At 38.6% G+C, this 26,965-nt stretch overlaps 2 protein-coding genes across 2 annotated transcripts in view; one reads left to right on the top strand and one right to left on the bottom strand.

The window, feature by feature from the left end:
* Positions 1 to 20,107, top strand: part of ANXA10 (annexin A10) — a 66,068-nt gene extending 45,961 nt beyond the window's left edge. Inside the window, exons 6-11 of the mRNA XM_004388883.1 lie at positions 10,525 to 10,578; positions 10,674 to 10,767; positions 12,605 to 12,700; positions 14,547 to 14,605; positions 17,196 to 17,318; positions 19,965 to 20,107. Coding sequence (XP_004388940.1) covers positions 10,525 to 10,578; positions 10,674 to 10,767; positions 12,605 to 12,700; positions 14,547 to 14,605; positions 17,196 to 17,318; positions 19,965 to 20,033 — 495 coding nt within the window. The 3' untranslated portion in view covers positions 20,034 to 20,107. The remainder of the gene's footprint in view (positions 1 to 10,524; positions 10,579 to 10,673; positions 10,768 to 12,604; positions 12,701 to 14,546; positions 14,606 to 17,195; positions 17,319 to 19,964) is intronic.
* A 2,595-nt stretch (positions 20,108 to 22,702) lies between these two features.
* The window catches only part of LOC101360370 (probable ATP-dependent RNA helicase DDX60), a 62,458-nt gene continuing 58,195 nt past the window's right edge, over positions 22,703 to 26,965 (bottom strand). Inside the window, 3 exon segments of the mRNA XM_023742865.1 lie at positions 22,703 to 22,790; positions 23,275 to 23,375; positions 24,737 to 24,879. Coding sequence (XP_023598633.1) covers positions 22,703 to 22,790; positions 23,275 to 23,375; positions 24,737 to 24,879 — 332 coding nt within the window.

Here is a 26,965-nt window from a genome sequence, read left to right as displayed (position 1 = left end):
TAGATATATCTATCAAATGTGAGTTATTTCTTTGCATATTTACACTGCCTTATGTCTCTATTTTTCACAAGTTAAGTCAGTGACTTGAGATCATCACAGATAATAAGCCTGGCAAGATACTGACTGCAGGGCTGAATCTTAAGGGGCCTTTGTCATCGAAGCCTCTTTAAGTCTCAGCTCATACTGCTTAGAATAAATGATTCCCATTCTAACTCTGAGAAATGCAAGAAACACCAAATTTCTGGAATTTCTTTCTACTGATTTTTATTTCTCTGTGCTAACCAGCCAATTATTTACTGAGCCCATCTCTTTCTCGTACTAGCTGGCTAAAAGCATACGGTGACCACCATGTCAGGATCACTTAAAGACCAGACTAGGTGCTCCTGACAAGCGAGCAGCTCTGGTCCAAGTGGCGATTCAGCCACTCAGTCAGCCTCTATCTAGTGACTAATCTATCTTCATGCCTGGCTTCCAATTACATAACTCCTGTCCTTCCCAATCTGCAGAAGTAGAAAGTGGGCAACTGTTCACAGCCGATTGTATGAACCTCATACCAAAAACCAAACCAAACCCATTGCTGTCAAGTCAATTCCAACTCACAGTGACACTTAAAACAGAGTAGAACTGTTCCGTAGGGTTTCCAAGAAGCAGCTGGTCGATTCAAACTGCTGACTTTTTGGTTAGCAGCCTGAGCTCTTAACCACTGCGCCACCAGGGCGCCAACCAAATAAATAGGTAACTAGAATTAATGAATTTTTTATGATGAATATGGGAAACTTCTCACCACGTGGATTAAATTGGAGGGCATTATGCTGAGTGAAATAAGTCAATCACAAAAGGACGAATGCTGTATGAGACCACCATTATAAAAACTCACGAAAAGGTTTACACAAAGAATCTTTGATGGTTACTAGGGAGGGGAGGGGTGGGGACAGTAAAAATCTAACCAGGTAATAGATAAGTGGTAACTTTGGTGAAGGGTAAGACAATTCACAATACTGGAGAAGTCAGCACAACTTTACCAAGGCAAAGTCATAGAAGCTTTATAGACACATCCAAACTCCCTGAGGGACCGAGTTACTGGGCTGAGGGCTGGGGGCCATGGTGTCAGGGGACATCTAGTTCAATTGGCATAACACAGCTTATGAAGAAAGTGTTCTACATCCTATTTTGGTGAGTAGCATCTGGGGTCTTAAAAGCTTGTGAACAGCCATCAAAGATACATCTATTGGTCCCACCTCATCTGGAGCAAAGAAGAATGAAGAAAACCAAAGACATAAGGGAAAGATTAGCTCAAAGACTAATGGACCACAGCTACCAAAACCTCTACCAGACTGAGTCCAGCACAACTAGATGGTGCCCGGCTACCACCACAGACTTCTCTGACAGGGATCACAATAGAGAGTCCCAGACAGAGGAGGAGAAAAATGTAGAACAAAGTTTAAACTCACAAAAAAGACCAGTCTTACTGGTCTGACAGAGACTGGAGAAACTCCTTGAGCATGGCCTCCAGCTATCCTTTTAACTCAGTACTGAAGTCACTCCTGAAGTTCACCCTTTAGCCAAAGATTAGACAAGCTTATAAAAGAAACAATAACACATGTGCGGAATGTGCTTCATAGTTCAACCATGTATATGAGACTAAATGGACACAGCAGCCAAAAAGCAAAGACGAGAAGGCAGGAACAGGAAAACTGGACGAATGGAAATGAGGAACCCAGGGTTGAGAAGGGGAGAGTGTTGACATATTGCAGGTTGGTAACCAATGTCACAAAACAGTTTGTGTATTAATTGTTTAATGAGAAACTAATTTGCTCTGTAAAATTTCACCTAAAGCATAATAAAGAAAATAATAAAAACTTCATACTGTGATTCATTCATATTTTGTATGATTTAATTAAAGAATGAATAAATATATATGCCAGATGGGAACAGAAGCTAATAATTCCATCCATTGCCAGGCAACCTGGATTTAATTCGTTTTTATTTTATTTTATTTTTTATCTATTTGTCTGTGTATGTGCCCAAGTTATTATCTGTTTTGAATTCAGAATAAATAAATCCAAAAGAAAACATTGCTGAGAAAGACAATTTAACTGCCCCACATTGAGGACAGGCTGGTAACTTGGACTGATTGGATTTCTTCACATTGCTCAGTTAAAAAAAAAATACTATAGGGCTAAGCAAATTCTTTGGCTAAAATTTTCAATTTTTTAGTGAATTTCTATTAATAAAATCAAGCATTGGCTTTTTTTGTGCTTGGTTTTAATTTGGTTTGATTTGGCTTTACATGTTTTGGCTGCACAGCCCATAGAACTGGCTATATCACCAATCTCAATTATTCAAATCCTAACTGAGGATTCTAATCTCTAGGAATACAACACCAGTGGAAAGAAGATACATAATCTGATGTTTCATAATTCAATTTGAGATTTCTGTGTAAATTGTTTTAGAAATAAGCTTATTTTAATTTTTAACAGACATTGAAGTCATTTATAGGAAAATAGACACTTTTAATAATAATCATTATTATTTTAAAATAATCTTGACAACATGTCAATTGAATATTTTCTAAGATTAATTTTAATTAAAACATTCTTCCAATTAAAAAGGCTCGTTATTTTTCTGTTTTGAAAAAATGGTGGCATATAATAAAGGTTAAAATAACAGCTTCCAGATTTTCAGTCCAGGAGTATGATATATCTTTCTAGTTCATCTTTTTTTTAAAACATGGGCACTGCGGTTTCTTATCTTTATTTTTAATTATCTGATGTTTAGGCTGGTGTTGTGAATGGTATTTTTCCCTTAGGTTTTACTTCCTATTTTTAATATACAAATGAATATACGTATATTATTAAAAAAATAACAGCTTTCACTTAAAAGTTGTTCTTGGCATAGATATTGCTCCTACTAGAGTAAAGCCAATTATTAAATTATAAATCTATGAGCTGTATCCTAATATCAAACAACATTTTACTTTCTTAACATCCCACTAGGAATGTATTTCAATTCACAGAAAAAAAAAGTAAGCCCTCTAGTACGAAAAAAATTAATTTCATTAGGACTACATTTAATTTCATTAGGACTACGTCACAGCCTGGCTTCACGCGCTGACAATCCTGCTTCTTTTCTTTCCCTTCCACAGGGGTTGATCCCAAGGACATTAAATAATAAACAGGCTGCATGCTAATCTCCATCTCAGAGTCAGCTTCCCAGGGAACCCAACTGGTGGTAGCCCCTCTTTGTATGAAAAGGAAACTGAAGCTCAGTGTCTCAGTTACCTAGTGCTGCTATAACAGAAATACCACAAGTGGATGGCTTTAACAAAGACAAATTTATTTTCTCACAGTATAGTAGGCTAAAAGTCTAAATTCAGGGTGTCAGCTCTGGGGGAAGGCTTTTTCTCTCTGTTGGCTCTGGAGGAAGGTCCTTCTCATCAACCTTCCCCTGGACTAGGAGCTTCTCTGTGCAGGAATCCTGGGTCTAAAGGATGGGCTCTGCTCTTGGTGCTGCTTTTTTGGTGGTATGAGGTCGCCCCTCTCTGCCCACTTCCCTCTCTTTTTATCTCTTGTAAGATAAAAGGTGGTGCAGGCCACACCCCGGGAAAACTCCCCTTACATTGGATCAGGGATGGGACCTGAGCAAAGGTGTTACATCCCACCCTAATCCTTCTTAACATAATCTAATCTTGCCTCATTAACCACAGGCAGAGATTAGGATTTACAACACATAGGAAAATCACATCAGATGGCAGAATGGTGGACAATCACACAATACTGGAAATCACGGCCTACCGAATTGATACACATATTTTTGGGGGACACAGTTCAATCTATGACACTCCACCCTTTGGCTCCCAAAAATTCATGTCCTCGCCACATGTAAAACATATTCACCCCATCATATCATAGCAAAAGTCTTAAATCAACTCCAAGTTCAAAAATCTAAAAATTCCTCTTCATCTGTAAAATCTAGAATACAAACTATCTGCTTCCAAAGGTACAATGGCAGAACAGGCACAAGTTAGACATTTCCATTACAAATGGGAGAAACTGGAGGGAAAGAAGGGATAACAGGCACCAAGCAAGTTAGCAGAACACATTACATTAGCCCTCAAGGCTTGAAAATAATCCTCTGTCTTCTGAGACCATTTATACAACAACCCTGCCCTCCAGACTCCAATTATTGGCCACACTCCCCAGATTCTGAGTAGAGGCCCCTCAGCCCTGGGCTTCAGTTCCACCTTCCAGGCCCACTGGAACAGCAGCTAGCTCCCTCAGCTTTAGGCACACCATTCTCCTAATCCATCTGAGTGGTGACTCCACCCTTAGAAACACCAGAGGCCTCGGCTCCACCCTTTGAAGACCCAGAGGTCATGACCATACCCTTTGAGACTGAGGCAGCTCAGCTTCCTGTGTTCCTTGTCTCTTCAGCTTCTGCTTCCTGGTTCCTTGTCCTCTTGGCCCCTCGGGCCTCAAGCTCATGTCTGCCCTACTGGGGCAAGTGTTCAAAGCTCTGTAGCTCTACCAGTAAGTGCCTGGAGGCACCCTACTCTTCAGTAAACTTCAGCCAGAAGGCATTCAGCTCTCTTGCTCCATAAGTCAGCAAGCCTAGCTCCACCGATAAGTGCCTGGAGGCAGCCTACTCCGCCAGGAAGCCTCCTGCGAAAAGGCACTTAGCTCTCTCCCTCTGTGGGTCAGCTCCAGCACTGTCTGGTGCTGGTCTCCTGGCTCTGCTGCTGCCGGTTCTCTGCTGCTGCTTCTCACCATCTGCACTGTCTTCTGTGTTAACAGTTCTCCTCACTTCCTTCTGAGTCCTCTATCTATTCACAGTTTCAAAACTGCTTCCACATTTTAGGTATCTGTTAGAGCAGCACCCCACTCAGTCATCTAGTGCTGCTATAACAGAAATATCACAAGTGGATGGCTTTAACAAAGAGAAATTTATTTTCTCACAGTCTAGTAAGCTAGAAGTCCAAATTCAGTGTGTCAGCTCCAGGGGAAGGTTTTTTCTCTCTGTCAGCTCTGGAGGAAGGTCCTTCTCATCAATCTTCCCCTGGACTAGGAGCTTCTCTGAGCAGGAACACAATTCAATCCATGACACTCAGAGAGGTTAAGTTTTTTGCCCAAGGTCACACATCTACCTAATGAGAAAGGTAACATGAAACCAAGCATAAGTACACTCTACCTCTATTGTTAAATTTAATTTTCTCCTACCTCCAACCCCTTTTAGTTCCGTTTCAATTCTACCTCTATTTAATAAAATGTTCAAGTCATCAATTCTCAAAATAACCTCTTAGAATCTCAACTCTTCTTTAAAGGTTGAACTCAAACCACCTAGAAGTAACTGGCATCTAAAAATCAGAATAACTGTGTATTTTATAAACATCCTTTTAATTTAGAGAAAAAAACCCACTTTGAATATGAAACATAGAGAAAATAAATGATAAGGACAAAAAAAAAAAAAATCAACGAACAGTGCCTGCTGTTGATGTACTAGGACAATCAGTCTTACATTTGCAGTTCCTTTTTCCTGAAATTAAACAATAATCTTTTATTATTGATAGGGCATGTGTGTGAGAGTGTATGTATATTTGTGTATATAATAAAATAATTTGTGTAGACATACACACTTTTTAAAATAATATACAACAATTCAATTGTTTTATCAGTGGAGGGTTTCACAGTTTATTTTTTTTAAAATTTAAAACACACTTTACAAATATAATGTATATACATAGAGATTACTAAACTTGGAATGGAAAATAGATTCATAAAAGACATATTTAGTAATCTCCCTTAATAATCTATTTGAAGATGGGAGTCCCTAGATGGTACACATTGTTAATGCACTGCCCGGTTGCTAACTGAAAGATTAGAGGTTCAAGTCCATCTGGAGATGCCTCAGAAGAAAGTCCTGGTAATCCACTTCTAAAAAATCAGCCAGTGTAAACTCTATGGAGCACAATTCTACTCTGACACAAAAGGAATTGCTATGAGTCAGAATTGACTTGATGGCAACTGTTTTGTTTTCGTTTTTTTGAAGATGAGAAGTCCCATGGTATTTCATACTGCTTGGCAAAATATATGATTTCTTTTAGGTTTTTAAATTTTTTGAAGATTTGTCTTTGATTACCAACTTCTACATTAATGGTTCTTCAGTTTGGAATCCCTGATTTAGGATTTGGATCAGTAAATTTGGATAATTGAAAAAAGATGCAAAGTGAGTTAGGGAATTGAAAAAACATCCATCACTTCTCCTGACTACTATCTGTGTACACCATTTCAGGGATAATCTGTGTAGATATTTTACACAAAAAGAAACTGAATTCCTTCCTTAAGTATTAAAACAAAATTTACTGATGATGAATTCCAGCCTCTTAACAGGAGTGTATAATCAAGTCTCTCTTACACTCTAGCTAGGATTATTATCCTTTCTGTCCATCTCTCTTTATTTCAGAAGGAAATATCACACACACACATACACACAAACACACACATACACACCCTATAGATATATTACATATATATCATGTCCTGTATAAAACAAGGTATGTATCTTTTCTTCTTAGTATTGTTATATTTCAGTTGCTTGTCCTTGGATTTGTCGTACAATCTTGAGATTCAGGTTTTTAATCAATAAATTAAGGGACGTGACTTCATTCTTCTCCCAATTCCCCCCCAACACTCAGTCTACAATTCTCCCGTTGTTATAAACATGCCCTTCACCTCCTGGCGCATCTTCACTTTCAGAATTGAAGTAAAGACTGCACATGTCTTTGTCTTTTTAGCGTCATGAAAATTCAGTCACACTTTCTCTGTGTGTGTGAATCAATAGAGACTAAGGGGTGGGGCATTGAAGCCTAGGAGCCTTGAGGTATTCACAAAATGGAAAATATTCAAAATCATTTTATAGTTTCTGGAGAAAAATGATGTCTTAGTTAATCTATAAAGTGCTTTCCGATAGGACTATTTCTAATAAGGAAACAACTCAGCCAGAACACATTCTTCTTGAAAATGAATGTGAATCATTAAACTGACTCACAACACTTCCTGCATATGGTTTTATTAAGCTGGATTTACAGACAGCTAATTGTCTGTCAACTAATAAAAAAGTTAGTAAGTTAGAGATTAATTAATCAATATACGAAAATCACACTGGAGATGCTAAGTGTTTGCACAGAGAGAAAGAACAGAAACTGCCCCATTGAATTGCTTTTCAGAATTTTCTTTATGACAATTTCTCCAACTTAAACAGAGTGAGGCTTGTGAGCTGAGGATGTTATTGCTGTCAACCTTCAGTAATCACCTGTAGGGAATTTATCTGTTCCAACTATTTTCAGTCAAATTTTAATTCTCTTTAATTCATTCCTTCACTTTTTTATCTTGCCCCTAACTCAAGTTCTCTACCCATTTATACCATTTCTCTGATACTGACATCAATTAAACACACCACACTGCTGTCTTAGGCTCTTTATATGACAAAATATGCTTCACTCTGCCTTTGTGGAGAAAGCCAAATAACAAACTTACTTATTCCCTTTTTTTTTAGTGAACCAGTCTGCTTAAGGCACTCTTAATAACTAATTCCTAGGAAGGTAAACATATGGGCACCGTTTCAAGTTAAATGTCCAAAAATATTATCTTTCAAAAAAAAAAAAAAGATTTCAGCTCTGTGAAAATGCAGAAAAATGATAAAATATCAACCTTCTTAAATATTTCTGACAAACTTTGCAAGGGTAGATGTTTACTTAGCTATGTGTTTTGATTGGGACATCACTGAGGGAACTTCAATGACCCATAAAATCTTTCCATGTCTACCACTAATGATCTTTGAATTCTGCTGTCTAAAATTTATTTGTTTCACTATCCTTCACTCATTTATTGATTCAGTGAGCATTTATTGAATGCCTACTATGTGTTGGGCATGATTCTAGGCAATTGACAAGGAGTGTAGATACAGATAAGAAGAGGACTAAAGATTGAGTACTGGATCTTCCATTATCTTGAGATTACTTTATGAAAAGTAAAGGGAAACCATGAGATTAAGAAGGAGTAACCAATGAAGTAGAAGGGGGAGAAAAAGTGTTGGTCCGTAGAAGCCAAATGATGAATGTGTGTCAGGGAGTAGAGAGTGATCAATTCCATCAAATAAGAAGATGAAGAATCACCGTAAGTTTATTTTATTAGATAAATTGCGTTTAGCTCCAGAAGATACACACATTAATTGTTTGCATTCATGTCTTGCTTGGTGTAGATTAAAACCAAAAAGAAGGAATTTGAAAAGTGACTAGAGGAGATTGTCTAAAAGTAATGAGTTCTTTAGGCAAAGAGAAGAGTATGGTAACCAAACCTCAAGAGCCTGAAATGACACTGGAATGTAATCATCATCTTTTTCTAACAATTACAGAAACGACATTGGAAAATTCACTTAACACCTCACGGCACATTTATTTTTATCTCCAATGTAAAGCCAGGAACTGCAGGATCCCCAAGTTCCCTGTACCTCAATACTTTCGTGATTTGAAACTAAAATAGCACCCGTAATCCTACCACTCAATAAAGTAGCTTTCACTCTCTAAATTTGTCTTCTATTTCTTGCTCCTACATGCATTAAAACACCCATATTTACATAAATGCACGTATTTTAAAAATATCAATTGCATGCATGCATTCTTAGGCCCCTGGTGTTTTAAGCAAAGGAGATGAGGCAGAAGGGAGTCCGGCAGGCCCATGCCTACTCCCCTCATTTGTACAATTCTAGATAATACACAACTTCTGACTTAGGATTCAAAATATTAACTCTTCCAGGGCTACAAATTTACTCATAAGGAAAATGTAGCCGATTTATTTCTATAAATGAACCGAACTAGCTCATAAGCCTCAGGCTTTTGATTAATGAGAAATAAAACTAATATTTAATCTAATACGGTAAATTTAATTCATGCAAGAGTTTGAATAGTCAATGTGGGTAAATGTTCAATTCCTTTGACTTAAATACTAATCTCTCAGATTTCTGGGGCTCCCACTCCTCTCCAGGAGGCACCTGGTGGACAGGTGTGTGCGTGGTTTAGAAGAGCTCTCATCAGCAAGAGAGTCATAGTGTCCTCCGATCATCAAGATATTTTCTGCATCTTTGCTGGTCTCAGCAACAAAATGGCTGAAAAAACCCGTTGCTATAGAGTCAGTTGTGACTCATAGCAACCCTGTAAGAGAATAGAATTACCCCATAGGGTTTCCAAGGAGCAGCTGGTGAATACAGAATGGCAGTACTGGACAATTCTGGACATGTAACACATGAGATACAGATGTCCAGGATATGAGAGTTTCTGAAGTGTTACTTGTCAAAACATGCAGCTGGTTAATTTATAATCCTTTTACTGTCTCAGTTTGGTTACAGCCAAGTAGACTTTCACGATGTTTTAGCATCACCTCTGCTCTCACCGGGGCTGAAACCCCCCTCTAAGATCTAGCTGTGTCTCCCACACAGTTCTAGCTGAGGTGTCTACCTGGTAGTGCTGGAACACCTGGTCCCTGTCATAGTCACAAACAACTCCATCTGGAAAGCTATCCCACCGGGTTCTCAGCTAGAATACAAGTTCCTCCACTCAGGAGCAGGTATGAACTGTTGAGTCCCAGTCTTGCTATTGAGGGATTGAGCTTAATTCAAAGGAGTAGTCCTCATGTCCTCCCTCTGTCAATCTTGCTGCGTCGCTGAGTTCATTGCGGTGTGGCTCTTTCCAGGGTTGCCATAGGGTCTCTATGAGTTGAAACCTACTCGACAGCAATGAGTAAAAGATGACAGGGCAGAAGTCATTGTACTCTCAGTATTCAAACGTAAAAACAAAACAAACAAAAAACCTGTCCCTGTAAATCGTGACTTAAAGGAGGAGGTTATTTAACCTCTCTGCTTCCCCTACCTCTTTCTCTCCTCTTTTCCTCATAATGATCTGGGACCAGCGGGCCCTGCATGCCAACCCTCCTCCCTCTCTTGTTTGACGGAGACATCCTGTATGTAAAACTCTACGGCTAACTTGGTTGTGTCTACTCTTTATATGGTAATGGCCGGGAGAGATTTAAAAAATCTTCTCAATTCGCAGCGTCTGGATTTGCCACACAAATCCTATTTTACAAGTCAGAGACTGAATATTAACTCATTCTTTCTCTCTGCATTTTCACCCCAACAATGTTAAATCCCAGCCGTATCACCCGCTGTCAGGCAGTGGGTGCTCATGCTGATAGCAGGAAAGATGCAGCACAGAGAACTGGAAAAGTGAAAAACACCTCAACATCTTGCAAAGGTTATCACAGCTGCGAGAAAAACTAAATAAAACAAACAAAAAAACCCATGTAATATTTCATAAAGTATTCAAGAAATAAGAGACTAGCTTGTTTGAAATAACGGTAGAACTTTCTCAGGAATTGCTGGTGTGTTTACGGTGGTTCCAGGGTTTTGGTCCCAGGGACGCCATGATGGTTGTCCGCTAAGAACCCTGATGACGGGGAATCTGTGCTTACTTCACAGGGAACCAGAGAGGAAGGATATGCAGACCCTGCTCTGGCTGCTCAGGATGCAATGGTAACTAGAACCAGCTCTCACACTGACAGTAAAGAACGTTTGTAGACCGCTCAGGGGTCCTTCCAATACTACTTCTTGTTGCTATGATGTTTCAGGTCCTGTGGGAGGCCTGCCAGCAGAGGACGGGGGAGCACAAAACCTTGCTGCAAATGATCCTGTGCAACAAAAGCTACCAGCAGCTGTGGCTGGGTAATTCTGATCGGGTTGCTTTCCAGCTGCTCAACTGATTCTACAATAATAAAAAGCAAATAGTTAAAACAAAACACAAAGGGAAATGTTACACAGAAATGGGAAAAAAGCCAGTTATTTCAAAGGAACTTATTTTGAATTACATTTATACAGACAGGCCTCATTTAATGACATTATTGAGAAGTACAGTTTTCTGTACCATTTTATTTTCTCCAATAACTAAGTTATATAACCTTCACATACTGAACCTTTTAAAAAAAACTGTCTCTTTTTGAGGAGAATTTAGTCAAATTGGTAGTTATTTCCTACTTGGTTTATTGTATGTTGTCTTGAAAAAGTGTAGTGACCATAGTTTAACTAATGAGTGTCTTGGAACCCTGCTGGCCTAGCGGTTAAGAGCTACGACTGCTAACCAAAAGGTCAGCCATTCGAATCCACCAGCCACTCCTTGGAAACCCTACAGGGCAGTTCTACTCTGTCCGATAGGGTCGCTATGAGTTGGGATCAGGGTTTATAATGAATGTCTCAGTATTTAGTGCTACAGTAACAAAAAATATACCACAAGTGGGTGGCTTTAAAGATCAGAAAGTTACTGTCTCACAGTTCTGGAGGCTGAAGTCTAAATCAGGGTCTCAGCCATGTTGGTTCCTTCTGTGGCTCTCCCTCCCAGTGTCTGATGGCTGCTGGAAATCCTTGCTGTTCCTGGGCTCCCAGCTGCATTGTCACATGGCCTCTGCCTCCCCCCGTGTGTGCGTGTCTCTCTGTGCCTGCGCTCCCCTGTTTCAGACACCACTCAGAAGGGGCCAGGTTTAAGACCCACCCTACCCTGGTATGACCTTATTAACTTAATAAAAGAAAATCCCTATTTCCAAACAGGGTCATATTTACAGGCACAGGGGTTAGACCTTCCACATAACTTTTGGGTGGACACAATTCAATTCATAACAATAAATCACAGCAATTATTATTAATGTCACGATTTATGCAATGCTGCCTTATTGGTCTTAGAGGTACGGTCATACTAGTTTGCACTTTAACTTTTCCCAAACTGATGCACTTTTCTTTTTCCCTTTCATTTAAAAAAAAAAAAAACTTTTTTTCTATGTATATAAAATATACAAAGTTCTATAAAGCTTTTAAAAGACGACCTACCCCAGCCTAACTTGCACCTTACACTTTGTATATGAAATGCTGTTAAAAAAAAAAAAAAAGCCTCCCAGCCTCTAACTTGCTGAAACAGTAAGTGAGAACTGAAAGTTGCTTGGGAGAAGCCCAGATAAGTAAGCGCTTGAAATAAGGAAGTTTAATGTAGCCCAGTTCTAAGTTAATAAACTCTAGTCTATGACCCTAAAGGTGACACCGTATTTTTCAGAATACTCTTCCTATACTTTATAATCACACTTTAATCATCACTCAGAGGACTTTCACACTTAGTTCTCAGATGTAAGCTCTAGTAGAAAGTTTGATGTTGACAAGAGTCTGACTAATAATGTGTCTTAAACAAATGTCCCACATCTAACGGCTGGCCCTGGGCTTCCCCTCGATTTAAATCAGCAGTGAGTTAGTGGGTCCCACTAGAAATGACAATTGTTCCGGAAAAGAGGAGAGCAACAAAGGCTCTCTAATGCTTGTCAATGCACAACTTGTATGAAGACTCTAGTAAGAGTATTTACATTTATTTCAAGTAATTCTTCTATCAAACACAACTGAGAGCAGTAATATTTTCCATCATTTAAGAAAACTTTATTGTCACCGTGTATAGCAATATAATCAATATTTGTATTTTAAATTTACAATATGTACAAAATCTCCTTTGAATTACATCGATTTGTTGAAGTTTTCCAGGAGTTTCAAAACATTTCTGGGCAAGACATGGTGGACGCCATTAATGAATGTTACGATGGATACTTTCAGCAACTGCTAGTTGCGATTGGTAAGTGGTAAATTACCTGGTGTACCGCAAACCTTTGATCCAACAATAAACCGAACAGGCTCTGACTGAATTAAGGTACATATCTAAGCACTTGGTCAGTGTATTTTTCCCGGAGTTTAATTATGTAAATGAAATGCTAACTGTGTAGAGTAGAGGTCTATCAGCTACTGATACAAGAACCAAACTGGCAATCTGATGCCTTTAATAAGCTAATACCCTACCCTAATAGCTGCATCAACTTTCATGCTAGGAAACACTGAATCCTCAGATCCTATTTTTCAGGTAATTGGGGTCTGACACCTTTAAATCTACTTTATATTTACCTACTGCCATTCCCTTGTTCAAGAGCAGCTAAATACCAGTAATGTGGCTTCCTTCATTCCAAGAGCAAAAGGGTTTTTTGCCACCCCTCGCTAAAAAACTTGCTTTCAGGAGTAAATCCTACCATAAAAGAGATTTCCAAAGTTTTTACTTAGCAGTGATTTCTGCAGGCTATCACGAGAGAGAGATACAGCTCCTTCTAAGTTAGAAATGGTGTCTACCTCTAAGAGGAAAAAACTGGCAGGTATTCATAAATCCACTGTGGGAGCTGAAAGATAACAGAATCTTTATAGTTTATCTAGTAAAAGGGTTTTAAGCTCGAGGTTCCATGAAAATGCTTTCGAGCATTCTGTAAAATTCTTAAAATAGCATGCAAAATATGAATATTTGCATCTGTGCAATTTTCTGAGAAGAACGCGTGTATAGTCCAGCAAATTCTCAACAAAATCTAAAACCAGGTATCAAAGCCCCCCGTTTTACAAAAAAAGATGTAAGGAGGTTAAATGTCTGCTTCCAAGTCTGTCCGTTAATTCGCAACAAATGTATGACTAAAGCCCATGTCATCTGAATCTCAGTGTAACTGTCTTTCTGCCAAACACCAAAGCTAAAAACCAAGCAGCGGACGTGAGAGCAGAAATAGTGACCAGCAACAGTACTAGAAAGCCTTTAACGGATTCATTCCTTCATTCACCAACATTTGCGGAGCACTTGCTATTCTGGTGGCTGATTTAGGCACTGCAGACATTGAAACATTGAAACAACAAGAGTCCCTGCCCTCAAGGAGCTTACATTGTAGCAGGGAGTCCAGAGTGATTATGTTATAAATAAAAGAAAAGATAAAGGCATGGCTTCACAACCTGAAATAATTATTTCAGCTACAGAGAAAACACTTGTATGATGATTTTATTTTGCCTAGAATACGTAATTCATTAATTTACGCATTCACATAAACACTGTTGAATGTCTGCAATTAACATCTGATATTCATCAAAGGTACCTGTAGACCTGGCAGTAGGCTGTTTTAATGCCATAGCGATTGAGTCGATGTCTTCTAAAACTAGTCTAAGGCACCTATGGTCCATACAAATTCTTTGCAAATATATTCAGATCTCCTCACAAGCCTGCCAGGGAAGATGAAGGGATTGGGTGGGGCTGTGTCCCATTGAATCCTACAATGATAAAAATCTATAATTGTGGTAGTAAACTGGGTCTCTTCCTGGCTTTATTTAATCTTCAGTGGATACATTTTTCTTCACTAGAGTATATGAAGGAACTAGGAAACTTCCAATGAAAATCTGAATAAATCATTATAACATTGTAGTTTTATATTTTTTCTATGATCTCATTACCATTCTAAGTGTGGAAATTACAATCCAGTTTACCGTCCGGAATCCCACATCCCTAGAACTCTCCGAGAATCACTATTTCAGACCTGTAACATGAAAAATGTTTGCTTCACAAATTCTGAAGAAAAATGTGCATTGTCACCCTCAAAGTTTCTTCTTTTCTCTCTGATTTCTCCCAGTTCTCTGTGTTCGAGATAAACCAGCCTATTTTGCTTACAGATTATATAGTGCAATCCATGTAAGTATAATCCATGTATTTTTAAAATTTCTCCAGAAATTGTGTCTAATTCTCCAAACTGCTACTTCAATTATTAAAATGTTGATTGCTAGTTTTGGTCTTGTATATAAATATATACATTTCAAAGACAGTATGCTCGAGTGAAAAATATGTTATACATCAAAAATAAGACCCATTAAATAAAAGTAACGCTCTGCTTTCTGGAGCAAATTTAGATAGCTAAGAAGTATGATGTCTTTGAGGTCTGTCTCCTCCATGTGCTTTAGAATCTGTTAGCATCTTCAGAAACTGGTAAATCCAAATACTTTTGTATGTTTCCAAAGATCCCCACATCACACTTATGCAAGTACAAAGCATATGGCATCAAGCAGAAAATGTCAAAACATTACAAACTCTCCCCAAGAAATTGCTACTCTCCGGAAGTTTTAAAACATCAAATAATATCAGTGGCTATTTTTAAACATGAAGTGTTATTTTCCAAAAATACTGAAAGAGCTAGGTTGACATCAACACATTCTAAAGCTATATTTGCAATTAAATGGGAATGTTTTTCCTGCGTAAGAGTGTTTTCCAATCACACATCTTTTGGTGCATTTGTTTTTAAACAAACACCTACATGCATGAGATAATACGCAACTTTGCCATAATGTGCTTGAAACACATTTGGAAAAAGAAATAGTCTGGTGCTCATTATTATACATATGTCATAGCCTTGAAAACTCAAAGACAATTGTTCTAAAAATCCAGTAGTAATTTTATACTTACTGTACTAATAAAATAATCAGAGCAATAATCAGAGGGTTTACTCCCAAAGTAATTTTACAGAACAATTTCTTTAAAGTAGGCAGTATGTGTGAGCATATGTGAATCACGATAAATATTTTTCTTGTATATCTTATGTAAAGGACATTTTTTTATTTATGTGCTGGAAGAATCTATGTAACCTAAGAACACAGGGGGAAGATCAGCTCTCACAGTCCTGCTGCTTCTCTTTTATTCGATTTCCAAACAGAAAAGTTCATTTGATTAAAAATTTATTTAAAATAGCGCATTGGGCGATGCTGTGGGATGATTTCACCAGTTTCCTTTTTCAAAGAACCCACCACCGGCCCAACAGATATTTCACCCACAGATAAGGAAGGAGAAGAATCACAATTACCCTGATTCCAACTCTGCCTACGTTGGGGGCTACTGATTCTAATGAATGCAGACTGTATCCTGGCTGTGTATGTGTTGCAAGGCAAAAAGCAAGGGAGGAACACTCACAAACGATTAGGAAGCAAACAGCAGGATTGGAACCCAAGTGGTCAAATTTATGATACTTGAGGACCTTGAATATAAAATATTGTTAAAAAAAAATTGTTTTCACTCCTCCTAAGCCAAAGAAAACCTCTGAATTTTTTTCCAGTGCATGCTAAACACTTCTCCATAATTTAAATATAGAGACTTGGTTAGATCGTTCATTTTACTCACCTCAAATAATGAAAAGTTTGTTAGTAGGTCAACAGCCAAAACATTGACATCAAAAATTATGTTTCCTGGCCACTGGATGTCACCAGTACACCACATGAAAAGCCAATTTGAAGCTGACTTCTTAATCGGCTTCAGACCAAGCCAAACCAAACCCGTTCCCTGTCAAGTCGAGTCGGACTCATGGCGACCCTATAGAACAGGGTAGAACTGCCCCATGGGGTTTCCAAGGAGCACCTAGTGGATTTGAACTGCTAACCTTCTGGTTAGCAGCCAGACTCTTAACTACTGTACCACCACGGTTTCCCCTAATTAGCTTAAGTGGCATTATTTCTGGGTCTTGTATACAGAAATTGATTTTTGTATTTTTCAGTATTTGAGTTTAAATCAGCAAATATTTCAAGTACCTGAAATTCTTATTCTTCATAGCTTAGAATATAACATAATATGGAATAAAAAATGGAAATGTAATTGCTGCCTTACTGTGCAACATGCATCTAGCAAGGAGTGCAAGTTGATTTGTTTTTACCACCCTGAGGATGCCTTTTTACCTAGGAGAACCACGTGATCAGATCTGTATTTTGAAATTCAGTGGGAAGGAAACAGTGTGAAGGTTAACAAGGCTGGAAAAGGGAGAGACTCCTGCAGAATCTGAGCGCGAAAATGATAAAGACTGCAGGGAAGGCTGTGACGCTGGAAACAGAGTTTACAGGAAAATTTTAAAAGTAAAATAACTATAGGTATGTCCACAGTGAGAGAGAGGGCTACATGAATGGAGATCAGCATTTGAGGAATACAGAAAGAAGAGCAAATTGGTGCAGGAAAAGAAATGAGTCTATTTTAAACCAAAACAGAAAAACCGTCGCTGTCGAGTTGACTCCAGCTCGCGGCAGCCCCGTGTGTGTCAGAGCAGAGCTGTGCTCCACTGGGGTTTCAACAGCTCGTTTTTTGGGAGTATATTGCCAGGCCTTTCTTCCAAGTTGCCTCTAGGTGGACTTCAAGACCAACGTTTGGGTTACAAGCAGAGCGCTTAACTGTGTGCACCACCCAGAGATTCCCACTTTTAGACTGAATTTAAGGTACCGTTGTCTCGTTTTCCCCCCTCTTCTATATCCGTTAGGACTTTGGTTTCCATAATAAAACCGTAATCAGGATTCTGATCGCCAGAAGTGAAATCGACCTGCGGACCGTCAGGAAACGGTACAAAGAAAGATACGGAAAATCCCTGTTTCACGACATCAGGGTAAGTCCCCGCTGGCCATTTATTTAGACACGTAAGGTCCCCTTTCAAAACCGAGACAAAAGCTTTAGTTTCAATAACTTGATACTAGAAGCTAAAAAGTCAAGCAGGGATTATCTAGCACTTCAGAGAACCGTTAGTACGTCTAACTAATCTCAGTGACAGAATTTATGCTTCTTTGATGTGTCTTAAGCAAAAACCATTGCTGTGGTCATGTAAAATAAAACCGAACCAAACCCATTGCCGTCGAGTTGATTCCAACTCATAGTGACCCTGTAGGACTGAGTAGAACTGCCTCATAGGCTTTCCAAGGGGCGGCTGGTGGATTCAAACTGCTGACCTCTTTGTTAGCAGACATAGCACTTAACCACTGCACCACCAAGGCTCCCGTGTTAAATACTCAGCCACAATAATAGTGCTTTAGAGGCTTAATTCTGAAGTATGATCAGGATCAGCAGGAGGCACTTCTCAGGAAAAAAAAAAAAAAAATACATTTTTCAGCAAGACAACGCTGATTGTGAAGAGGGGTCTTAAATCAGTTTAGCCTGCCTCTCACATCCCATAGAAGGCAGGGCAGTCAGCCAAATCTCAGACACTGGTAATCTGGAGAAATCTAGCACTGCTGGTTATGGAGAATTTTCTCTTCAGCTCCTGAAGTGCAGAGGAGGGTGATTCAAAAGTAAGTAGCCAATTTCTCCATTCTGATACTGCTAAGCTTTTCCCAGGGTTTTGATGAAACCTAGCGAGGTATTTTCAGAATATACAGGCATGACTACATATTTTTTGGGACCCAGTGAAAAACGAAAATGCTTGGCCCGTTGTTCAAAATATTATTAAGAATTTCATGATGGTGACAGCTGAGCAATAAACTAAGAACCAGCAGGTCCTGAGAATATATCTTAATGCATATTTTGCACACAGATAAACGCTGGCACCTTGTTCATATGGTTTTCAATGGAGATTTTCCTTTGCAAGAAATAGCTTTTTAGTTTAGCGAAAGAGTAATCCAGAAGCAACTCGGCAAAGACCAAGAGACCCCAAAACCACAGAAGAAAACCTTGTGGGTCCTTGGGTAGCTGAGGTGGTTTCCAAGAGTAAGAGTTGATGGAGCAGTTAAGAAAAATCTTCTTTCTTTGTTTGAGATAAAACGCTCTTCGCACCACCTTGAAAACCCTACACTGTCTTTGTTATTGTTTTGTGTTGTTGTTGAGTTGATTCTGACTCACAGCAACCACAGATACTGCAGAGTAGAACTGTCCCATAGGGTTTTCTTGGCCGTGGAAGTATATCGCCAGGCCCTTTCTTCCGCAGTGCCTCTGGGTGGGTTTGAACCACTAACCTGTGCTGGGAATGTTGATGACTACTAGCTGAGTGCAAAATGTTTGCTCCACCTAGAGACCTTACCCCGCTTCGTGGTGATAAAAATTTTCCATTGAAAACTGCATGTCATAACTCATTTTCTAGATAAATAAAGTAGTTCTTAGATATGTACTGCAAGTAATTACAACCACCTCAAAGTCTACTAATATTTACAAGTACTCAGTGCAACTTTACCATGTGCATTTAAAGCAAGGAATTATAATCACATGATCTTGTGGAAGAGAACATTAATGTGATAGTTGATTTTTAACAAAAATTGGTTTTATAGTGTTATTTATTTATTGTTTTTTATCATTTTGGAATATTTAGAAACTATAACTCCCCTCACCCCCCCCCAAAAAAAAACCCATTGCCCTCAAGTCAATTAGACACATAGCAACCCTATAGGACAGAGTAGAACTGCCCCATGGGATTTCCAAGGCTGTAACCTTTATGGAAGCAGACTGCTGCATCGTTCTCCTGCAGAGCGGCTGGTGGGTTCAGACCGCCAACCTTTCTGTGCTTTAACCACTGTGCCAACAGGGCACCTTTTCAGAAAACGATAGAAGACTATAAAAAGAAAATAAAAATTATTCTAGTTATCTACTACAGATAACGATTCATGAAATTTTGTGTCAGGGGTTTTCAGTCTTTAAAATATACATATACACATATATAAACGATAATTTATTTCACTACTTAAAGGGATATTTTTATTGGGCCATGATATCCTATCGTGTGAGCTGTAAAGTACATAAACTACTCCATATTATTATACTTTCTGTTCTATTTTCATTTTATCACTATTATAAACAATATTAAGGTGTATATTATTTAGCATAAATATTTGTGATCATCAATAACTGATATATATATTTCTGGAAGTCAAATCACTGCATTTATGAGTATAAATATTATTAAGTCTTTTGAGATACATTGTCAATTTGCTCTCCAGAGGGCTCTATACTGATTTAGAACAATAATATTAGGGTACTTATTTCTAAAGTTGAGGAGATGATTTAATTCAGCGGCAAGTTATTCTTCTCATAAATACGTACTAGAGGTCAATCAGCTTTATCTAAACCATGTTATGTAGACTGTAAACATGGTATCATTTTTCAAATAACTCCCACTGGCAACAGTTCTCAGGACACTTTAAACCTTTAGATGAAAAAGTATATAAATTTGGGAAGGCTCATGGGTCTTTCAAACTGCATTTCAGAGGAAATAAAGTTCTCTTCTAGAAATACTGTGACATAGTATTTCAAATATGTATTGTTTTCTTTTCAGAATTTTGCTTCAGGGCATTATAGGAAAGCACTGCTTGCCATCTGCGCTGGGGATGCTGACGACTACTGAGACAGAGGATTTGGAGGACCACGCACTCCTCTTTACAGACGCATCAAAAGTGAAGATTTTCTAATACAATTTTGCTATAGAATCATGTTTTCTCATCTATCTTTAAAATTACTCCAAACTGAAGAAAATTCTGTTGATGAAAGTATGTAATACTGGGTTTCACCTATTATCCAAATCAGCAATTTATTAAATTGTGTATGATGGATTAATAAAAAAATTTCATTGAAATTGAAATCGTTTCAATGTAAACCATTGATACTCTACCAGAGTGTTCTCAAAGCGGTCCTAAGCATGTCTTGGGAGGTCAAAGAAAATACAGCGTGCAACCACCCCCCATAGAAGAATTTTCAAGACTTCTGTACAAATACAATAAAGCTAAAGTGAACAGCTACAGCAGCTTTTAAAAGAAAATAAAAATACCAAATAGCAAAATGCAGCTTGATATATATTTGGTAGGATTATATTTACAAGGAGCTTCGAGGTAAAAACAGGTGTATGTGTGCAGGTATGTGTGTGTGTGTGGGTGTGTGTGTGGGTGTGTCTGTGTGTGCGTTTGGCAACCACTCTGGTAAAAGCAATTCATCTCATGTTAATTTTCTTTTTTTTTGAGTCAGTGTCTAACCAAACCACTTGCCCAAGCAATGCCAGAAAAGTCACTGCGCACCGTTTTTTGTCTTTACATCTCAACGTACGTAGTAAAGTCGTTGGGAAATTATGCTGCTTTGTGCATTCAGTAGAGCTTGGTCCCTTCTGTCTTTCAAGATTCAGCAAATTGGAATCAGCAAAAGAAAACATACTCACGGAGATCAAATTTCGGGTAGAATCTAGATCTCAGCCACAGCCTAGCCGAGTATGACAGCAGAGGAGGGAAGGGGAGAGTCCACGACAGAGAACTTCCAGTCAAAGCAAGAGTAACACAAAAACCAAGATCATAGAAAGCAGCAGTTGATGAAGCCAGGCAAAATAAATGAGGATGCATATGCAATAATTATAGATAAACTGGTGAAGCTGATTTAAAAAAAAAAAAACCAAACCCGTTGCTGTCGAGTTGATTCCGACTCATAGCAACCCTACAGGACAGAGTAGAACTACCCCCAAAGGGTTTCCAAGGAGCAGCTGGTGGATTCAAACTGCTGACCTTAGTGATTAGCAGGGGTAGCTCTTAAGCACAGTGCCACCAGGTTGCAGAGAAGCGCTGTATTCTGTATGTAACATTTTACACTCGCTAATGGCCCCACCCCTGTGGAGCTCCCTCTACTGGTCTGAAGGTAAATGAAAACACACCGTGGATGAATCAGAACATGTAGAACAGAAACAATGGACACAACATGAAAGATTTAGAAATAACTAGATTTCTGAAACCATCTTCAAGATTTACTACTTTACTGCTATGCTGTATGATGTTATATTATTTTAATTTAGGTTTGACTTCTAGCTTAAAAAAAAAACACATAGTTCATAATTCAAGTCAAAAACAGTAACTTGCTTGAAACATTTAGCATAGATGTCACTTTGCCAGCTCAAATTTTTAATTAAAAAGAAAAAGTGTTTTTAGAATATCTGTTGAGAATTTAGATATTTAACTGATAAATTTCTTCACTAGGAAGTCTTTCTATAATTAGCTCAAGAAACTGTGAAATCTATACTTAACTAGATAATGCATTTTATTTTTCTGGCATGGCAAGGTGTTATCAAATGAAAAAAAAAAAAAAAATCCGGGCCTAGGCAAGGAGAGAATTTATTAGAAAACATTATTGCAATACGGGGAGGGGGTTATTGTGGGTGTGAAGACAAAAGGGAGAGCACAGGACCTGCTAGGACCTCAACGGCCAGCCAGAGAGGGGCTTTTCTTCTATACCCATTGCCATTGAGTGGATTCCCACTCATAGCGACCCTATTGGACAGAGTAGAACTGCCCCACAGGGTTTCCAAGGAGTGGCTGGCGGATTCCAACTGTTGACCTTTGGTTAGCTCTTAACCACTGTGCCACCAGGGCTTCTTTTCTTCTATCGGCGGCAGTAAATAAGGATAGAAGGAACGAGGCATGGGGGAGTGAGAGGAGCAGGTGGTAGGATATGACGGTTGATTACAGAGTATCCTTCTTTGCGATCAGAAGATTTTGGGGAGGGTCCTTAAGGAGTGGCAATTTGACATTCAGATGCTGGCTCTGTTTGCGGGTGGGTCAAAATTCAGTGGCCTGTGGTGAAGGGAGAAGCTTGACTAAAGTTTGATCCAGTCAAGTTAGCGAATATTCTGTCCAGATTGGCCAGTGAAGACAAACAGTTCAGCTAGCTAATCATCAATGAGACAAAGAATAGGAATATGAAAAGTCTGTGTCCTGCCTTGTATAGGTCAATAAGGGGGGCATCCTCGAGTCTTATCTAAGTCACATGGGGAAGGGCGGTTCTTTGCAGTCAACCATTTCCTGGAACACAAATGAGTGGGAGGATGAGTTGATCATTCCTGTTTTCCAGGAGCACAGGACTCAGGTAAAATTCAACACTGTCAGTATCTTCTTTTCTTCCAAAATTTTGTACAGAATGCTTCACTTAGTTGCTTAAATGCCAACACAACATTGTTATCTTCATTATCATATAATTCACTTAGTGAAACCCTATAGAAGATTGTTTTAAAATTATTATCATTGTGATTAAGTGCTTATATGATCTTCAAATATGGAAATGTTTACTGTACCTGATGGCTTGGATAACAAGTGTAAAATCTCTGATTAAATTAAAAGCATCTCCCATATTTAACCTAGAGAATAAATAAAGTAATATTTAATGGAATGCACCTTCTTTGTGCGTGTGTGTGTGCTCCCAACCTATGGTAAAAAAAATACTAAACTACCACAGAATTGCTGGCATTTGACCACATTCTCATTCAAACGTGCCCAGCCAGAGTGAGCTCAGGCACACAGTAAACCAGATATAGAAGGAGTGCAGAGAAGTGCTGGCAACCTTTCCATCTAGTATTGCACCATTGTGAATTTAGCCTTAAAATGACTGGGCTAGGAAAGATGTGGATCATTTGGTTAAAAAATAAGACTTAGGGCTCTTATGCATCACCAGATTAATGTCACTGATGTTAAATATTTCACATACATTGAAAATACCACCAAATAAACTCAGCTTAATGCATCTTAAATTATTCTTCGTAAGTCATAATGCCAGAGCACAATAAACACTCCTTACACATGCACACACATAGTTAAAGATGTTAAAATAGAAAAGGTTCATACCAGTTATCCAAACTCAGGGCTAACAGCGAACCGTGTTTGTAGAAGCTCAATGCATAGCCATTCAATGGACATTTCCTTCCGTTTTTATCACATTTATTCAACTGAAGGAAAGGAATATCTGTTATATTCACACTAAGCATTCGTAGCATAGCCCGAAGAAAGGCAGAAATTTTAGATAGTTAGCATTTTTTGAGATGTGCCTTAATCTATTACAAAATTTGTAATGAAGTTAATACTTGGTTAATCACATCCAGCTAACTAAAAATAAAATACATACATACATATGTATATATATGTATATATCCTAATATATTTTAAACAAAGCATTGTCAAATATTCAAACAGTACATTAAATTTCTCCAAACCTTAGTATAAATATCCCAACAACGTCAGTAAAAAAGTCAATAGTTAAAATATAACTATTTTTGATATCATGGAAACTAACCTTCCAATGAGTTGGAAATTTAAAGTTGAACAGGCATTTTAACAAACTCAGAAATACATTACAGATATTTTATAGATTAATTTTTCTGAAAAAATATTCTGGAGCCTACAAAACTTCTACTGGCATTAGCTATATTTAATAGTGCTTATTTTTTCCTTTGCCATACACTTAATTTCTTCTTATACTGTCTTTTAGGATACAAGTATCTTATTTTGGCAAATGATTGGATCACTGTCATTATAGTTCAACTCAGAGGTTAGTTCCTGCCGAAACGCAACAAAATGCTACAGAAAGCCGTTGGAGGGCAGCTAGAATTGGGGGTCTTGCTCCTCCTGAGCCTGCCTAGAGCTTCATGTGAGGCAGTAAAGATGAAGTGTCTGATACACTATTGAGTGTCTACTCTGTGCCATGTACCATTTCATGGTGCAAGGAACACAAAAACGAGGAGAGACCAACATCAACCTCCCTCCACTGGCTTATTGTAGGGCTTCTTGATCTTTCATATGGATTCTGCACTACTGAGTCTGGGATAAGGTCCAAGATTCTGTATTTCCAACAGGTGGCACCAGTGAGGTCGGTCTGTGGTTGACACTTTGAGTAGCAAGGGTTTATAGCCTAGCGATGCCCATATTAAGATATTATTTATACATAGTGATTAATTGAGAAAGTACCAGTCATTCTTTTTAACGTCTAATTCATAAAAAAAAAAAAAGACTTAAGTCTAAGAAAGTAAAACTTGATGGTGCAGATAGTTAGAATCCATCAGCCGCTCCTTGGAAACCCGATGAGGTGGTTCTACTCTGTCCTATAGGGTCACTATGAGTCGGAATCGACTCGAGAGTAACAGGGTTTTTTTCTTTGGTTTTTTGGTTTAAGTGTAAAGTACTACAACTCTGGAATAGGAGTGAGATAGCTTTGTCTTCCTGGACTTTGAACTCGTATCATAATCATGTAAACGTTATTTCTCATAAATGAATAAACAGAATGAAAGGAAATTTCACACTAAAATTGACATACATCATTTACCACATTAATATCAAATAAATCTTGATCAGTAATATTGGACAGGCATGCAAATGGGGAGACAGCAGTTCTGCTTTCTGATCCCGGCATCAAATGAGGGACCAGTTCTGAGTCTTCACATTCTTTACCTGAAAAGTCTAGGAAGCAATGAACAGAAAAGTCAAATAAGGATTCAATGGAAAACTGTTCTCCTATTTAGAAAAACCAATTGCCATCCAGTCGATTCTGACTCATGGCGACCCCATGTGTGTCAGAGTAGAACTGTGCTCCACAGGGCTTCAATGGCTCATTTTTTGGAAATAGATCACCAGGCCTTTCTTCAAAGTCACCTCTGAGTGAACTCAAATCTCCATTCTTTCAGTTAGCAGCCAAATGTGTTAACCATTTGCACTACACAGGGACTGCTATTCTCCTATAAAACGTAAATTATTTAAGAAAATATGACTTGTGTATACCATTATACCTAGAAAAACTATTAAAGTTATTGAAAAGGAAAGCGTTTCAGAAGAAAATTTGAGAGTTATATTCCCAAATCATCACTAGGAAGGCTTTCTTCCTGAACTAAAGTCATTCAGGCATCTGCTAATGGTTCTATTATTTGTAGACACCACTGAGTCCAATTGGACAACTTGGGTAATTCTTATGAATGTATCCACTCAGAAATTAGATAGACATCATTTACAAAGTACAAAACATATGCCTCATTTTGCACATTAGTGGACCTGACGACACCAGGCCAAAAATCAATACTATCCTCCTATACTTTAATATGAAATTCGGTATTAGTTAACTCTTCTAAGATGCTATGGAACACCGAAGTTCACCCTTCAGCCAAAGATTAGACAGGCCCATAAAACAAAACGAGACTAATGGGGCACAACAGCTCAGGACAAGGACTAGAATGCAGAAGGGGACAAGAAAGCTGGTCATAGGGAACCCAAGGCCAAGAAGGGAGAGTGTTGACATGTCATGGAGTTGTTAATCCATGTCATAAAACAATATGTGTACTAATTGTTTGATGAGAAATTATTTGTTCTGTAAATCTTCATCTAAAGTACAATAAAAAAATTAAATAAAAAAGAAAACAAAAAATGTTGGAGAGGCTGTGGGGAGATCGGAACTCTTATGCACTGCTGGTGGGAATGCAAAATGGTACAACCATTTTGGAAAACAATATAGCTCTTCCTTAAAAAGCCTTAAATAGAAATACCATATGAGTCAACAATCCCACTCCTAGGAATAGATCGTAGAGAAATAAGAGCTATCACATGGATAGACGTATGCACACCCATGTTCACTGCAGTATTGTTCTTAATAGCAAAAAGATGGAAACAACCTAGATGCCCATTAACAGATGAATGGATAAACAAACTGTGGTACCTACACACATTGGCATACTAAGCATCGATAAAAAACAATGATGAATCCATGAAACAGCCCACAACATGGATGAACCCGGAGGACATTATGTTGAGTGAAATCAATCAATCACAAAAGGGCAAATACGGTATGAGACTGCTATCATAAAAACTCATGAAAAGGTTTACACACAGAAAGAAACAATCTTTGATGGTTATGAGGGATGGGGAGGGTGGAGAGGGAAGAACACTAGCTAGACAATACGTAAGTGATAACTCTGGTGGAGGGTAAGACAGTACACAATACTGGGGAAGCCCCCACAACTTGTACAAGGCAAAGTCATCGAAGCTTCACAGACACATCCAAATGCCCTGAGGGATCAAATTGCTGGGTTGAAGGCTGGGTACCATGGTCTCGGGGGACATCTAGCTCAATGGAATAACGTAGTTTATAAAGAAAATGTTCTATATCCTACTTTGGTGAGTAGCATCTGGGATCTTACAAGCTTGCGAGTGGCCATCTAAGATACTCCACTGGTCCCACTCCTGGAGCAAAGGAGAATGAAGAATACCAAAGACACAAGGGAAAGATTAGTCCAAAGGACTAATGGACCACAACTATCACAGCCTCCACCAGACTGAGTCCAGCACAACTAGATGGTGCCCGGCTACCACCACCAACTGCTCTGACAGAGATCACAACAGAGGGTCGCAGACAGAGCTGGAGAAAAAATTAGAACAAAATTCTAACTCACAGAAGAAGATCAGACTTACTGGCCTGACAGAGACTGGAGAAACCCCAAGAGTAGGGCCCCTGGATCCCCTTTTATCTCAGTAATGAAGTCACTCCTGAGGTTCACCCTTC

Source organism: Trichechus manatus, unplaced genomic scaffold, assembly GCF_000243295.1.
Source record: "Trichechus manatus latirostris isolate Lorelei unplaced genomic scaffold, TriManLat1.0 scaffold00220, whole genome shotgun sequence".
In the NCBI taxonomy this organism is placed as follows: Eukaryota; Metazoa; Chordata; class Mammalia; order Sirenia; family Trichechidae; genus Trichechus; species Trichechus manatus.
The sequence above is the reverse complement of the archived record's forward strand: the minus strand, read 5'-3'. Positions and strand labels throughout refer to the sequence as shown.